This window comes from Chinchilla lanigera, unplaced genomic scaffold (genome assembly GCF_000276665.1).
Source record: "Chinchilla lanigera isolate Chin_1 unplaced genomic scaffold, ChiLan1.0 scaffold00112, whole genome shotgun sequence".
NCBI lineage: Eukaryota > Metazoa > Chordata > Mammalia > Rodentia > Chinchillidae > Chinchilla > Chinchilla lanigera.
Window position 1 is genome coordinate 634,613 of NW_004955513.1, and position 14,237 is coordinate 648,849.

General features: G+C 51.7%; 1 protein-coding gene across 1 annotated transcript; it reads left to right on the forward strand.

The window, feature by feature from the left end:
• Nucleotides 1-5,185: 5,185 nt before the first annotated feature.
• Nucleotides 5,186-13,748, forward strand: Exosc2 (exosome component 2). Its single transcript, XM_005408346.2, has 9 exons — nucleotides 5,186-5,321; nucleotides 6,927-7,028; nucleotides 8,394-8,439; nucleotides 8,825-8,914; nucleotides 9,817-9,882; nucleotides 10,299-10,367; nucleotides 11,255-11,431; nucleotides 12,343-12,471; nucleotides 12,916-13,748. Exons 1-9 carry the CDS (start codon nucleotides 5,200-5,202, stop codon nucleotides 12,994-12,996), a joined length of 882 nt encoding a protein of 293 aa, XP_005408403.1. The 5' UTR covers nucleotides 5,186-5,199; the 3' UTR covers nucleotides 12,997-13,748.
• Nucleotides 13,749-14,237: the final 489 nt, after the last annotated feature.

A 14,237-nucleotide genomic window follows, 5' to 3' on the forward strand; every position in this document is an offset into this window, starting at 1 on the left:
ATATATATATATATAATACTGGCACATGCAACTGTATAAAACAAATTTTAACAGACATAAAAAATCAAATAGATACTAATACAATTGTAATGGGAGACCTCAGTACCCCACTGTCACAAACAGACAGATCAACTAGACAAAAAGTTCACAAAGAAATAGCAGAACTGAACCAAATTTTGAACATATGGACTTAGTAGAAGTCTATAGAGTTTTCCACCCCACAACACCAGAATACACATTTATCTCATTTGCAGATGGGATAGTCTCTAAAAAAGACCACATACTAGCTCATAGAACATGCTTAAGTACATGCAAAGGAATTAAATTACCCCATGCATATTATCAGATCATAGTGCAATGAAATTGGAAATCAATGGCAAAAGAAACCACAAGAACTTCACAGACACATGGAAATCAATAATACTCTCTTGAACAACCAGTGGGTCACAGATGAAATTAAAGAAGAAATTAGTTTCTGCTGGGGATTTAGCTCAGTGGTGCAGTGCCTGCCTGGCAAGCATGAGGTACCGAGTTTCATTCCCAGTACTCACCAAAAATATGGCATGCAGTTAAATGATAATGCCAGTACAACAAACTGGAAATTATGGGATGCAATGAAAGCAGTCCTGTGAGGGAAATGTATAGTGGTGAATTCCCTCAGAAAAACAAAGTAAGAGCAAATAACCTAATGTTGAACTTCAGCCTTCTAGAAAAATAAGAGCAAGTCAAGCCCAAAGCTCATTTGGGGGAAGAAATTATAAAGATCAGAGCAGAGAAAGCCAGGCATGGGTGGTACACACCTGTAATCCCAGCACTCTAGAGGCGGAGGCAGGAAGATCGTTGGGAGTTCGAGATCAGCCTGGGCTATAAAGTGAGCTCAAGGCCAGCCTGAACTGCGTAGTGAGACCCTGTCTCAAAAAAAAAAAAAAAAAAAGAAAGAAAGAAAGAAAGAAAGATCAGAGCAGAAATTAATACAATGGAGACTAAGAGAACAATACAAAGAATCAATGAATCAAAGAATTAGTTCTTTGAAGATTGAATAAAATTGACAAACTCTTAGCCAATCTTATCAAAAGAAAGAAAAGACTCAAATCCATGCAGTTAGGAATGAAAAGGTTGAAATCATAACAAATCCTGTAGAAATCCAGAAGATCATCAATACCTACCTTGAGAACCTGTATTTTTTTTTTTTTTTGAGAAACTGTATTCTTGTAAGATGGAAAACATGAAAGAAATGGAGATTCCTAGACACATATGAATTACCAAAGTTCAATCAAGAGGACATAAAAATTCTAAAGAAACCAGTATTAGCCAATGAAATTGAAGATATAATTAAAAACCTACCGACAGAGAAAAGCCCAAAATTCACTACTGAATTCTACAAGAAACTTAGAGATCTAATGCCACTACTTCTCAAACTCTTTAATGAAATTGAAAGGAAGCAGTATTCCCAGATTCATTCCTGAAAGCAAGCATTACCCTACTACCAAACCAGAGAAGGATCCAACCAGAAAAAGAGAACTACAGGCCAGTCTCCCTCATGAACATAGACGCTAAAATCCTCAATAAGATACTGGCAGACAGAATGCTGCAGACCATCAAGAAGATTGTACACCATGACCTAGCAGGATTCATCCCAGGGATGAGGGGATGGTTCAACATATGCAAACCAATAAATGTAACACACCGTATTAACAGAGCCAAGGACAAAAACCATATGATCATCTCAACAGATGCATAAAAAGTGTTTGATAAAGTCCAGCACCCACTCATGATAAAAACCATAAAGAAAATTGAGATGGTCTGTACCTTAATCTGATAAAGGCCGTCTATGACAAACCAACAATCAACATCACACCGAATGGATGAAAACTGAAAGCTTTCACACTAAAATCAGGAAGACAAGAATGTCCACTATCAGGATCTGTGGTTATATAAATAGCTCAAAAAATAAACCCCTCAAAAATCAGATCCCAATTCAAAAATGGGGGTCTGAAACAAGTAGACACTCCTCGGATGAAGAATAGAAATGGCAAATAAATATGAAAAAATGTTCCCCATCACTGGTCATCTGAGAGATGCAAATTAAAACAATGCTGAGATTCCATCTCACTCCAGAAAAAATGGCTAGTATCAAGAAATCAACCAATAACATGCTGGCGGGGCTGTGGGGGAAAAGGAACCCTTCTCCACTGTTGGTGGGAGTGTAGACTGGTGCAACCACTGTGGAAATCAGTGTGGCAATTCCTCAAAAAACTAAAGCTAGAGGTTTCATTTGACCCAGGTAGTCCTCTTCTTGGTATCTTCCCCAAAGAAAAGCATCATACCATAGTGATATATGCACACCCACGTTTATAGCAGCACAGTTTGTAATAGCTAAATCTTGGAAACAGCCCAAAAGCCCATCAACTGAGAAATAGTCAAGCAAGATGTGGATTTTTTTATACAATGGAGTACTACTCTGCTATAAAAAGGATAAGTTTGGAACATTTCTAGCTAGCTGGATGTACACTGAGACCATACTCTTAAGAGAAATAAATCAGACGCACATGTACATACCACGCTGTTTCTCTGGTGTGAGAAACTGAAAATGTAAATAAGGACTAAAAGGTGTAATAGATATTGGGAAATGGGACAAAAATGTTGAAATGAGTAGAGGAACGAGGAGGGGGAAGGAAAGAAAGGACAAGAAAAAGAAAATAGAAGGAAAAATGGAAACAAAGCTTTTGTTAATAAGGAGGGGAAAAGTGATGAAGGGAGGGGAGCGGAATGGGAAAAAAGGAAGGAAGATAGGTCATGCACAGGTGCAAATTCCTTATGATGAATGTGACCAGTATTTGTATTAAAATGCCTCAATACATTTTTTTTTGGTACTGAGAATTGAACACAGGACCTTGTGCTTGCCAGGCAGGCGCTTATGCCACAGAGCTATCTCCCCATCCCTGTATCAATAAAATTTAACAAATGCAAGGGAAAAAAAAGAAATAAAATGGGATTAAGGGGCAGGAAAGGGACTGGACAGTTATCTAGAGAAGGAGGTTGGAGAGCTCTTTCTGGGAAGAGGGTATTTGAGCAAGACTGGAGCAGGACAAGGCACTGGTCGTACAACGTCCTGGGAAAGGAGACTGCAAACAGGAAAGCCCAAAGCCGGCTGATGCCAGGCAGTGGGGAGTGTGGTGCAGGAGACCCCGAGAGGCCGGTGGGTTTGGCTGCTGCCTCTTGCGTCATGGCCGCAGGGCATGAGCAGAGTGAGGCTGAGACAGGCAGCGGCCATGATGAGAGTCTGGATTTATTCTTAGTGTAGGGAGAAGCACCAGGAGTGTTTTAGGCATGAATGTGATTTAATGTGATCTGTTTCAGGCAGGCGCTTTTGCCGCTGAGCTAAATCCCTAGCCCCTGTGATCTGTTTCAAAGAGCTCCTCTGGCTGCTGCATGGAGTTTGGATGGTGTGTGTGTGTGTGCGTGTGTGTGTGCGCCCGCGCGCGCTCGCAATGTAAAATTGGGGCGATGAGCCAGGAGTTACTATAGTGGCCGCAGGGATAAATGACCTTGACCAGGCTAAGGTGGTGGCAGGTGGGAAGAATGGGTGGCTAGACCTGGCTGGTCAGTGATATCACATAGTGAGTCAGGACACACATCGCCGCCTCCCGGACCCCGCTCTGCAGAGCCTCCGCGCCTGCTCCTGGGCTCTGAAATCCACATAGGTAACAAGCCCCAGGGACAGGCGGCCGCTCCCGGTGCCTGTGCGTGGGGCAGACAGGCACGGCGTGGCGAATGTGGGGTCTTGGATCCTAGTCCCAGCGCACGGCTGTTTTGAGGGCTCACTGGCCCTAAGTGCCCATCACCAGGAGACCTCAGCCCCGCGTCCTGGACGGGCCCACGGTGCAGAATAAATACCGGGATGCTTGCGAAGGGCTTAGCAAGGACAGTAAAACACTCAGGCAGCGTTTGGTAAGCAGTGCAGACTCAAGGGCAAAGCTGGTGTAGGTGGAACCTGCATCGGCCTTGCCCCCACTTACTTATGGGAATGCTGGTCCTTTTGGGGCCTCGATTTCCTCCTGTATAAAAATCTCAGCATTATGAGGTCCCCCCTGTGGGTCTAGGGACCCTCTTGAGGCCTGGCTCCTCAGCCGCCTGCCTAGGCCATGCTGGCTCAAAGGACACCGTCGCCCTCTTGTGGTCACAGTCCGACGCAGCAGATGGGCGACTCCGCCAGCAGGGAGGAGGCGAGGTCTGGCTGCCCGCTTACTCCGGGACCCTTTCTTTGGGCGCTAGCGTGTCTGTCCGCGATTGCCTGGCAGGGCTAGCTTTCTCGACAGCGTGGACGTGAGCTTTGCTTAGGCGAAGAGAAGACTATCCTGTTGGAGATTTAGAAAACAATGGCTTGATAGGTCTTCAGGAGGCTCCAGGCTTGATCTATCGGGGTGCAAGTTATTTTACGTACTCCTCCTTAGAGGCGGAGAACTAGGGGCGGAGAACTAGCTTTTCCAATTCTTTGAGGTCGAAATTCGGGTTGTTGTAAACGACGCAGGGGAAGAGAAGGCATAGGGAGCACTATTTGGGGAGTGGAGCTGATGGCTGAAACGCAGAATCCTGCGCTACCACTAGGAACGGTACGCAAAGGGCTCTTTTTTTTTTTTTTTGGTCTTTTTTGAGACAGGGTCTCACTATGCAGTTCAGGCTAGACTTGAACTCACTTATGTGGCCCAGGCTGGCCTCGAACTCTCAATGATCCTCCTACCTCAGCCTCCCAAGTGCTGGGATTACAGGTATGCGCCATCACGCCCGGCTGGGCTCTTTTTTCTGTTCATTCAGAAAGTGTTTTCTGGAGATTTCCCACCCTCATCCTCTTGAGCGCTCCTACATAAAATAATCAGATCATAGTGGCTTAGAGTTGTACGGAAACTCAGCAGTTCCAGGACGAGGCAGTTTGGGTAAAAAGCCAAACGCCCTACAACGTGACATTCTCTTATTCCACGGTAGTTAATGATTCTGTTATTCCACAAGTGCTCCCTTGCCAATAGTAAACATGGCAACTGGGCTCCTTCTTTCCCCTTAGGTAAACGTCATGGTTGCCAATAATCAACATGGTGGCCACCCCGTGAGTTCCCATTGGCGGCTGCTCCGAAGCCCTGGCCTCCCTCCAGCGTCCGTGGGCGTGGCGGGCGAGCTGCGCCTGCGCACACTGTTGGCGCCAAGATGGCGATGGAGATGAGACTTCCAGTGGCGCGTAAGCCGCTCAGTGAAGCCCTGGGCCGCGATACTAAGAAACACTTGGTGGTGCCGGGAGACACGATCACGACGGACACGGGCTTCATGCGGTACGTGCGAGGTTGCGGGGCCCGCGGTCGCAAGGAGCGGCTGCGGGGCGCTGCACGTGGGCTGCAAGCCGTCAGCCCGGGCCTTTGGTCCCCTGGCACCGTGAGGCCCCGCCGGGCCCGGGGCGCCTCCTGAGCACCCACTCGCCGTGTCCCCGCAGTCCCTGTGTCCTGCGAGTTTATCTTGGCTCCGAAACCTCCTGATTTTTGCCGGCTGTTTTGAATCCTGTGCCCGAAGACCAGATTTGCGGGGGAGGAGGCATAGGGTTTCGCAGTGTAGTCCAGGTTGGCCCTGAACTCACCATATAGTCCAGGCTGGACTCGAACCCGGGGCTGTCCTCTTGCCCCAGCCTTCCCAGTGCTAGAGTTACAGGCGTGAGCCGCCACTCCTGGCTCCGAAGTCCCGATCTTTGAGGCTTGCTCGCAGGAGGAGCACCGGAGAGGGCGAGGGGCAGGGACCTGTCCTCGGTTTTCGGCTGTCCCAGGGGACATGGGCATCCCTGTTTGGGCCTCCTCGTGTCAGAGCCTGGGCTTGGCTTTGGGGTCAGTAACTGTTTGGACTTAGGGCAAACATGCACAGTGCTACAGGCACCCACTGTGCAGATGGTGTGTTTAAGGGTAGAAGGGCAGAAGTGTGCGTTAGAATAAAGAGGACAGAGTTTGGGGCCAGGCTGCCCAGTCTCAAGCCTGCTACCTTACTATATTTGTAGCTCCTGTCTCCCCGCAGTCAGTAAGACACTGGTGACAACAGTAGCTGTTTGGTAGGGCAGTGAGGGTTAAATAAATAATGTAAGAAAAGCAAAACCCACAAGTATATCACCATCGTCAACGTTATTGGCAATGGTACATCGCCTCCCCATGAACATAGAAAGACAAGCACAGCATTTATGGCATTGCCCTGGAAGCTTTTAGTTTAAGGTTATTGGGTGCTAAGAAATCTTAGGGTTCATTTTTCAGCTGGGCGAAGTGGTGCATATTTATAATCCAAGCACTATAGACAGCTGAGGCAGGAGGATCCCAAGTTCAAGCTCAGCCTGAGCAACTTAGTGACTGATTTAGCAAGACCCTGTCTAAAAATGAAAAGGGCTGGAATGTAGCTCAGGACAAAGGCCCTAGATTCAATCCCTTGCAAAACACGCGCGCGCGCGCGCGCACACACACACACACACACACACACGACTCATTCGTTCATTCATTCTTTCAGAATATATTTATGTTCTGTATGGTTGAAGTATAGTAGTGGACAAAGTGGTAGACTTTATGTTCTAACAGAAAGAAAGAGGTAAACAGTAAATCCCACAAGTGATTAAAAACACTTGATGAGAAATACACTGGGGAAAAAAAGTAGAGTGGGGTGAGCAGAATGGGCTTGGGAATGTGGTAGGAATGGTGGCTGAGGAAGGGACCTGCTGCGCTGTGCTGCTGGAGAAAGTGACGTATGACCAGATCTGAGCAAGAGCAAGGAGATGTCCACAGAGCTCCAGGAGAAAGGGCGCCCGGCTGTTAGGGCAGGTGCAGCCTGTGGAGCTTGAGGAGCACACCTGTCTGCGCGGCTGAGGACTCGGGTGTTAACTGGGGTCGTTTTGCTGTGTCCTTGTCTTGCCGTAGGGGCCATGGGACGTACATGGGGGAAGAGAAGCTCATTGCATCTGTGGCCGGCTCTGTGGAGAGAGTGAACAAGCTGATCTGTGTGAAAGCCTTGAAAACCAGGTGAGAGTGGAAGGTGTGTATTCTCTGGGTCTGGCCGGGTCTTTTCTGCCTTCCCTTACCTACCCTGTACCCCCCACCCACCTGCCCTGTCCCGCTGTAGGTCTGGGGCTGTGAACTTGACCGTAGGAAGGGTGAGAGAAATCAGTGCCAGTTTCAGAGTCTTCCTGTGTTACCTGCCTGCTCCGAGACTCGGTTACTGCCTGCACTGCGTGAGGGTAACTGCACGATCTCCTTAGAGGATTTCTGTTAGAATTTAGGAGCCGGCAAGTGAGCAGCAAGTCCCTTTGAATAGTGGCCTAGTGGCCTGGCTCAACCTGCTTTCTCCTGCCCTGGCCGGTGCAGAGCCCATTTGCATTCCACAAGTGTTGTAGTTGGGGTTTCCAGGGAAAGGATTTAATACAGGACACACATTTTATAAGATTATTTTATAGTATTCACCCAAAGAGCCAAATGCAAGAGTGCAGGAGATCTGTCCACACACCAGAGACCCAAAGAATCCAGCTGAGGGCCTGGGTCCACTGGCAGTGTCCTTCACGAGCCCAGCTAAAGACCTAGAACCCATGGCAATGTCCTCCTTGAGTCCAGCTGGAGGCTCAGAGCCCACAATATCTCATGCAAGTCTGTGTCAAGGATCTGCACTGGGAAGGTCCAAAGGCCAGTGGGATGAAGGATCTGTGCCAGCCCGATGAGGGGTCCGCACTGGAGCCAGGGAGCGATGCTCAAAGTAAGGACCAGAGCTCCCCCGAAAAGAACCGCAGCCTTCCTCAGAGACAGTGAGGACTTGAGCTCCCCTGGTGATGAGAACAGCCGAATTCGCATCAAGAAAGCCAGCTTGACAGGCTTTTCCAGGGGAATCCACAGCACCATCTTCCCCTCCAGTTCTCCTTCTATGCTGTTAGCAACAGTCCTCAGGTGGGCCCTCCACAGCCAGCACCACCTGACTCAGTTCAGCTCGGTGTTCCAGGGTGACCCCTAGTTGTTAATCCACCACACGAGGAAACACCGCAGGCCTCCTACTGTCATGAATTCCGCAGAATAGGGACATTTGACTAAGGGAGCTACTTGCAACGCGTGGTTGGTGCAAGGATAGTTAGAGGACACTTCGGGCAGCAGAACTGGACTTTCTGAAGCTAGGTCCAAGCAGCACAGTTATGAGTCTGCTAAGCACGGCGCTTACCCAGGTCCCTTGTCCTGTTTAACCGAAATCTCCATGGGTGCTCGGTCTGTGAGAAGGCCTGTTCACTTTTTTTTTGTTTGGTACCAGGAATCGAACTCAGGACCTTGCCCTCACCAGGCAAGCGCTTATGCCACTGAGCTATATCCCTGGCTGGCCTGTTCACTGAGGCATGACCTTTTATCTTCCAGGTACAACGGTGAAGTAGGAGACATTGTAGTAGGGAGAATCACTGAGGTAAGTTGATGTCGTATTGGTTTGTTCAAAGTAAAGGCCGGTGGTACTTAAAGGGTGGGGCAGCTGGTCTACATGGAGTTGTTTTCAAAAGGCATTCATTACATGGGCCTGTGGTCTGACCTCTAGCTTGTTATATTTGGGATTATTATCCCCCCCACCACCGTTTTTTTTTCTTTGGAGACAGGGACTCGCTCTGTTGCCCGGGTTGGCCTCGAACTCAGTAGGTAGCCTAGGCTGGCCTCGAACTTGCGGCGGGCGTTCCTCCTGCCTCAGCCCTGCTAGTGCTGGGATTAAAGGCATACGCCACCACCGCAGTTGTTGGTCTCCTATGACGTGAGCTCTTCCTCCTGAAGCGGTGTCCAGGTGTGCACCTTTTTGCTTGTAGGTTCAGCAGAAGAGGTGGAAGGTGGATACCAACTCCAGGCTGGATTCGGTGTTGCTCCTCTCGTCCATGAACCTTCCAGGCGGAGAGCTGGTAAGCGTCCTGCTGTGTCCTGACCTGTGCCGTTCGCTAGTGACAGCGGTGGCGCCCTTGCTGCACAGGGAGCTCTGTCCCATGCTGAGCTTGTGCCTGTTACTTTGTCGTGAAGGTTGCTGCCTGCGTGTACTTCTGGCCCAGGTCTCACTGCGGGCAGTGACTGGTGTGTGGTAAGATCAGAAGCAGCCTTGGGAAGGGATCTCGGCAGAGTTGGGGAGAGGCATGCTCAGATGTTGCTGCTAATGAGTCTCCTTTTCGGGGTGTATCGGCTTTGCGCAGTGGGTGTTCCTGGAAAAGTTGTCTTTTGATTAGTTTTTGTGAGTTGAGTGGCATTTGGTGATGCCAGCGCCTCAGCTGCAGCCTTCGGGACAGAGCGTGGTGCAGCCCAGCGTCCGCGTACAGTGAGGCTGGCTGTGCCGTGCCTCGGGGGGCCAGGGTGGAGGCCGCTGGGTGGAGAGCCCTGAGACCCCACAGGCCAGCAGGGTGGGAGACGAGTGCTCCCAGTGCCTGGCAGCAGGGGAAACGGGCATGTGGCGCAAAGGGTTGACTTCAGCGAGCACAGCTCACGCTGGCATGGGCGCTGATGGCTGGGGGGTGGAGAGAACCTGAATGTTTCAGGGAGTGGGAGAGGGAGGGGAGCGGCCGTGCAGGCACAGCCGCAGGGGGCGCCCGGGCGGTTTGGCAGGGGGCTTGACTGTTCCTCAGCAGGGAGGGACGGAAGAGGCAGAGGGGGCTTCCAGGTGTAAGTCGTGGCGCCGGTACCTCGGGTCACCTCCTCTTAGCGTAGTTCTGAGGGGCTGGGCGTCAGGGTTGGCTTCACAGATCTGAAGCAGTGAAAGAGAAGGAAGCGGGAAGAGGTCTGGGGATTGGGCCTGAGCACCGTCGTTTCTTTGTCTCAGAGGAGAAGATCTGCGGAGGACGAGCTTGCCATGCGAGGCTTCCTGCAGGAAGGGGACCTCATCAGTGTATCCTGTGCGCCGTGTCCCCACGGGCGCTTTCCCTGGGGCTGGAAAGGGCTTCACGCTCACCTGTGTCTGCCACGGAGGAGCTGGTCATCCTCTCAGGGACCCGAGACCTGGGCCTGGGTCCAGGGCTCTGCTGGATACTTTTCTTTTCTCTGGGTCATGTAGCTCCTGGGAACCCATGCTGTAGTCCAGGCTCAGATTTTCTCAGTGTTAAATCTTATCCCAGGGAGCAGAAAGGTGTTTGTATCAGGGTGTCCATGTCGCCCAAGGGGAGAGGCGAGGTCACGTGGATGTCCTCTTAGGCCGCCTAAGCGCTGGGTGCCGGCTGCTGACAGGGTGGGGCCGGGCGGTGAGGGAGGCCGGGACGTGCACGTGGACACCGAGCCTGCCGTTTGCTCCTTCACGGCCCTGGCCAGGCGGAGGTCCAGGCAGTGTTCTCTGACGGAGCCGTCTCTCTGCACACGAGGAGCCTGAAATACGGAAAAGTAAGTCACGCGCTTGCTGTTGCCGTGTGCCCACTGAGGCTTCCGGTCCGTCTCCGCATCCCCACAGCGCCCCCACGCCAACCAGAAGAGCCCTGGCACCTGAGTGCTGACGGCTGTCATCCCCTCGCCCGGAGGCCTTCGCAGAGCTTGGTGGGAGGAGGGGGCATATCTGTCCTTTCCTGTCTGGCAGAAATACCCCTCCTCCCAGGCGTGGGCTCTGCCCGCTTGGGGGATGCCAAGAAGGGCAGCGAGTCTCAGTCAGCAGGCAGCTCAGTAAAACAGGTTGTGTCACCAACAAAGACATGATTGTTACCTGAGCCTCTAAGTGCAGTTCTGCCGCCTGTGAGGTTACATGACACATGACGGGCCAACTTGCGTAGCGCGCGCTTCTAGTTTCTCAGCTCTAGGGAAAGCCCTTCCCGTGGTGGAGGGGCAGCGGCCACCCGCGTTGGTGTACGGGGAGGAGACCCTGCAATGAGCAGCTGGCCCTCAGGGCGGGGCCTGCAGACCCTTCACCGCAGGACTGGCCCTGGCTCACACCCCACCCTTGCCGACAGGGATGCTTGGGGTGAGGGACGAGCTTGGGTCACGGGGCAGGACCGCAGTGCTTGGCCGGTGGGAGGGCTTGGCGCACACCCACGTGTCTGGAGTGTCCCTGACGGCTGCCGCCCTGGGTTAGCTCACAGCAGTGCCTACAAAGGGAAGTGACAGGTGAGCATGACAGTCACCCTTTGAGACATGCAAACAGCCTGGGACGTGGAAATACGATCTGCGCAAACGTACTTGAGCTCTGCGGCGCACGCTGACCTGGCTGTAGCTGGTGTGCGGTCTGGAAGCCGCCTGTCCCTGTCAGGATGGGCTCACGGTGCCGGCCCCACTCTCTCCAGCTGGGCCAGGGCGTGCTGGTGCAGGTTTCCCCGTCCCTGGTGAAGCGGCAGAAGACCCACTTCCACGATCTGCCGTGCGGCGCCTCTGTGATCCTGGGTAACAACGGCTTCATCTGGATCTACCCGACCCCGGAGCACAAAGACGAGGACGCGGGGGGCTTCGTCGCAAACCTGGAGGTGAGGAAGCACCGTGCAGAGCTCCAGGCGGGGTTTGCTGCTTTCTTCCCTTTTACCTTTTTGGTACTGAGAATCGAACCCAGGGCCTTGCACTGAGCCGGGTGCCAGCCAGTTGTGAGATGGGGTCTCACAAAGTTGCCCCGGTTGGCCTTGAACTTATGACCTTCTTCCTCAGTCAGAGTAGCTGGGATGACAGGCGTGCACCACCACACCTTGTTTGAAATTTCTTGCTTTTTAAACCATGGTGTTGTGCCATTTAATGACAAGGATGTGTGCTGAGATGTCAGTGTTAGTCTCTCTCATTGTTACTCTCTCTCATTGCATAGAGAGAGTACTGATAAATCAGCCAGGCATGGTGGTGCACGCCTGTAATCCCAGCAGTTGGGAGGCTGAGGCAGGAGGATCATTGCAAGTTCGAGACCAGCCTGGGCTACAAAGGGAGCTCAAGGCTAGCCTGAACTGCATAGCGAGACCCTGTCTCAAAAAAAAAAAAAAAATTAATTGAAAAAGAGAGAGTACTGATAAATTAAGCTGCAGTGTTGCTAGGTGGTTTAATTGCAGGAGACCAGCATTGGGGGGTGGGCGTGTCACTGTGCAGTCTGCGACTGCGTGTCACTGCCGTAGCCCAGGTGAGCGTGGATTTCCAGCAAGCAGGGGCATGGTGGCAGAACTGCCTTCTCCTCCCGGGAGAGACAGATTTGGGGCTGGTTCCTTGTTGGCAGCGGTGGCAAAGGTGCAGGACAGCAGCCCAGCAGCCCCTGAGGAAGCTGCGCACACTGTCCTCTCCCTGGGTCTGCTGTTGGCCTGTGTGGAATCCTGGAGCTGTGCTGTCCCAGTCTGAACGGTCTCTCCTGTGATGCACTGGACACCGCTCACGTTGGTTCTGTCCCCGTCCCTCCATGCCCCTATAGCCCGTGTCGCTGGCGGATCGGGAGGTGATATCCCGGCTCCGGAACTGCGTCGTCTCGCTGGTGACTCAGAGGATGATGCTGTACGACACCAGCATTCTGTACTGCTATGAGGCGTCCCTTCCGCACCAGGTGCCACCTCCCTTCCTCTCACTGGCCTGTGGGTTTCTTCAGGCTCGCAGTCCTGTGTCCCAAGCACTTTTACCGGTCCCTTAGTGTCCCGCAGGTCTGTCCCCAGGAACTGGCGGTATTCTGTCTAGCCTCAGCCTGAGGATTTGGGGGTGGGGCTGGGGCCTGGAAGCGACTCCTTTGTGACAATAGCCCCCTGACCTCCTCTTCCCCTTCCCAAATCCTCAGCCGTGTTTTCATGAATGTCAGAACAGTGCCTTTGTTCTTCGGGCTCCCCCGCAGGGAGTCCTGCTGACCCCTTAGGCTGGCTGCGGCAGGCCATACCCCTGCTCCTGCTCTGATAGAAGGACAGGGACGGCACAGGAGGTGTCTGCGTTTAGCTGGTCTGCTGCTCTGCTTGTGGCTGGCTTCTTGATGAACACATACCTTACCTTTCATCTTTTTCAGATCAAAGATATCTTAAAGCCGGAAGTAATGGAGGAGATCGTGCTGGAAACTCGCCAGAGGCTTTTAGAGCAGGAGGGATGAGGAGAGGCTTCTGCGGATGGGACTGTGTCGCACTGGAGCGTGTCTGGGAAGGGAGGGTCCACCCCGTGGTCCCCACGCGCAGCCCAGGCAGGATCCCACAGACTCCCGACTCATCTGCTCTGCAGAGTGGTGGGCCTCGGATATAGCTCAGTGGCACAAGCGCCTGCCTGGCAAGCACAAGGTCCTGAGTTCAATTCCTGGTACCAAAAACCAAACAAACAAACAGCAGAGGGCTGTCCCTAGCCCCCAGGCCAGGCCTGCTTTCTCCTGTTATGGGACAAGGGGCCCGGGGGCTGAACAGTGCCTGTGGACCTAAAGGCCTGGCAAATCCTAGAAAAGAAGATAATTTCGGATCTTTCAGGTGCACAGTGTCCCGGCGAATGGCTTCCCCTCCTGGAATAATGTAGAGCATCCTTTGTCTTCCCTCACTCATGAGGCACTGTCCCCCTGAAATCGCTCTGGTGGGAAACGTGGCATCCCTGACCCCCAAGTGGTCTCCATTCCTCTTCCTCAGGAGCAAGTGTGACACAGGAGGATACAGTTGGTAAAGCTAACCGGGCAGACAGATGGAAGAATAAAGTTCACCCAGCAGCGTCTGCCTGGTTGGAATCTCATTTCCCATGCGCGATCCTTCAAGTGACAGATTCAAAGGACCCGCACCTGGCTGCCTGAACCTGCCCTGCCTTTGAGGGGTGTTTGTAAGAAGTCAAGTCCCTGTGATAACAGAAAATGAATGTTCTGGGCCCGTTGTACTTTTGGGTGCACTTTGTTTCTGTGAAGAAAACAAAGCAAGAAAAATGGGAAACAAAGCTGTTTCCCTTTTATAATAAAAGCAGTGACACACTCCTACTTAGGGTTAAAGGTGAACGCAAGATGCTGTAGTTTTCGCTGAGGAACGTTAGCATTCCTGTGCATTGTATTTCTGATGGCTGCTTAGAAATGGTGCCCTGACTTAGGTTTTGGGAAAGATTTTTTTATTATTTTACTTTTAATTTAATTTTATTTTATTTTTGCGGTACCGGGGATCAAACTTAGGAACTTGCACCTGCCAGGCAGGCGCTTATGTCACTGAGCTATATCCCCAGCCCTGGAAACATTTTTTTAAAGGCACTGTATATGCAAATGTGTTTTATTTTACATCTCTGGTGAACTTTTCTGATATTTCCAATGTATTAATGTTGGTTTTTGTTCTTGTCATGCTGGATACAGTTGAAAGAGGGCTCAGACACAACTCCCTTTTG

Excerpts from the sequence above, each read along its gene's own strand:
- Exosc2 (XM_005408346.2), top strand. The coding sequence starts at position 5,200 with ATGGCGATGGAGATGAGACTTCCAGTGGCGCGTAAGCCGCTCAGTGAA. Across the intron at positions 9,883-10,298 it reads AGGAAGGGGACCTCATCAGT|GCGGAGGTCCAGGCAGTGTT; the intron begins GTATCCTGTGCG and ends GGCCCTGGCCAG. Across the intron at positions 11,432-12,342 it reads GCTTCGTCGCAAACCTGGAG|CCCGTGTCGCTGGCGGATCG; the intron begins GTGAGGAAGCAC and ends ATGCCCCTATAG.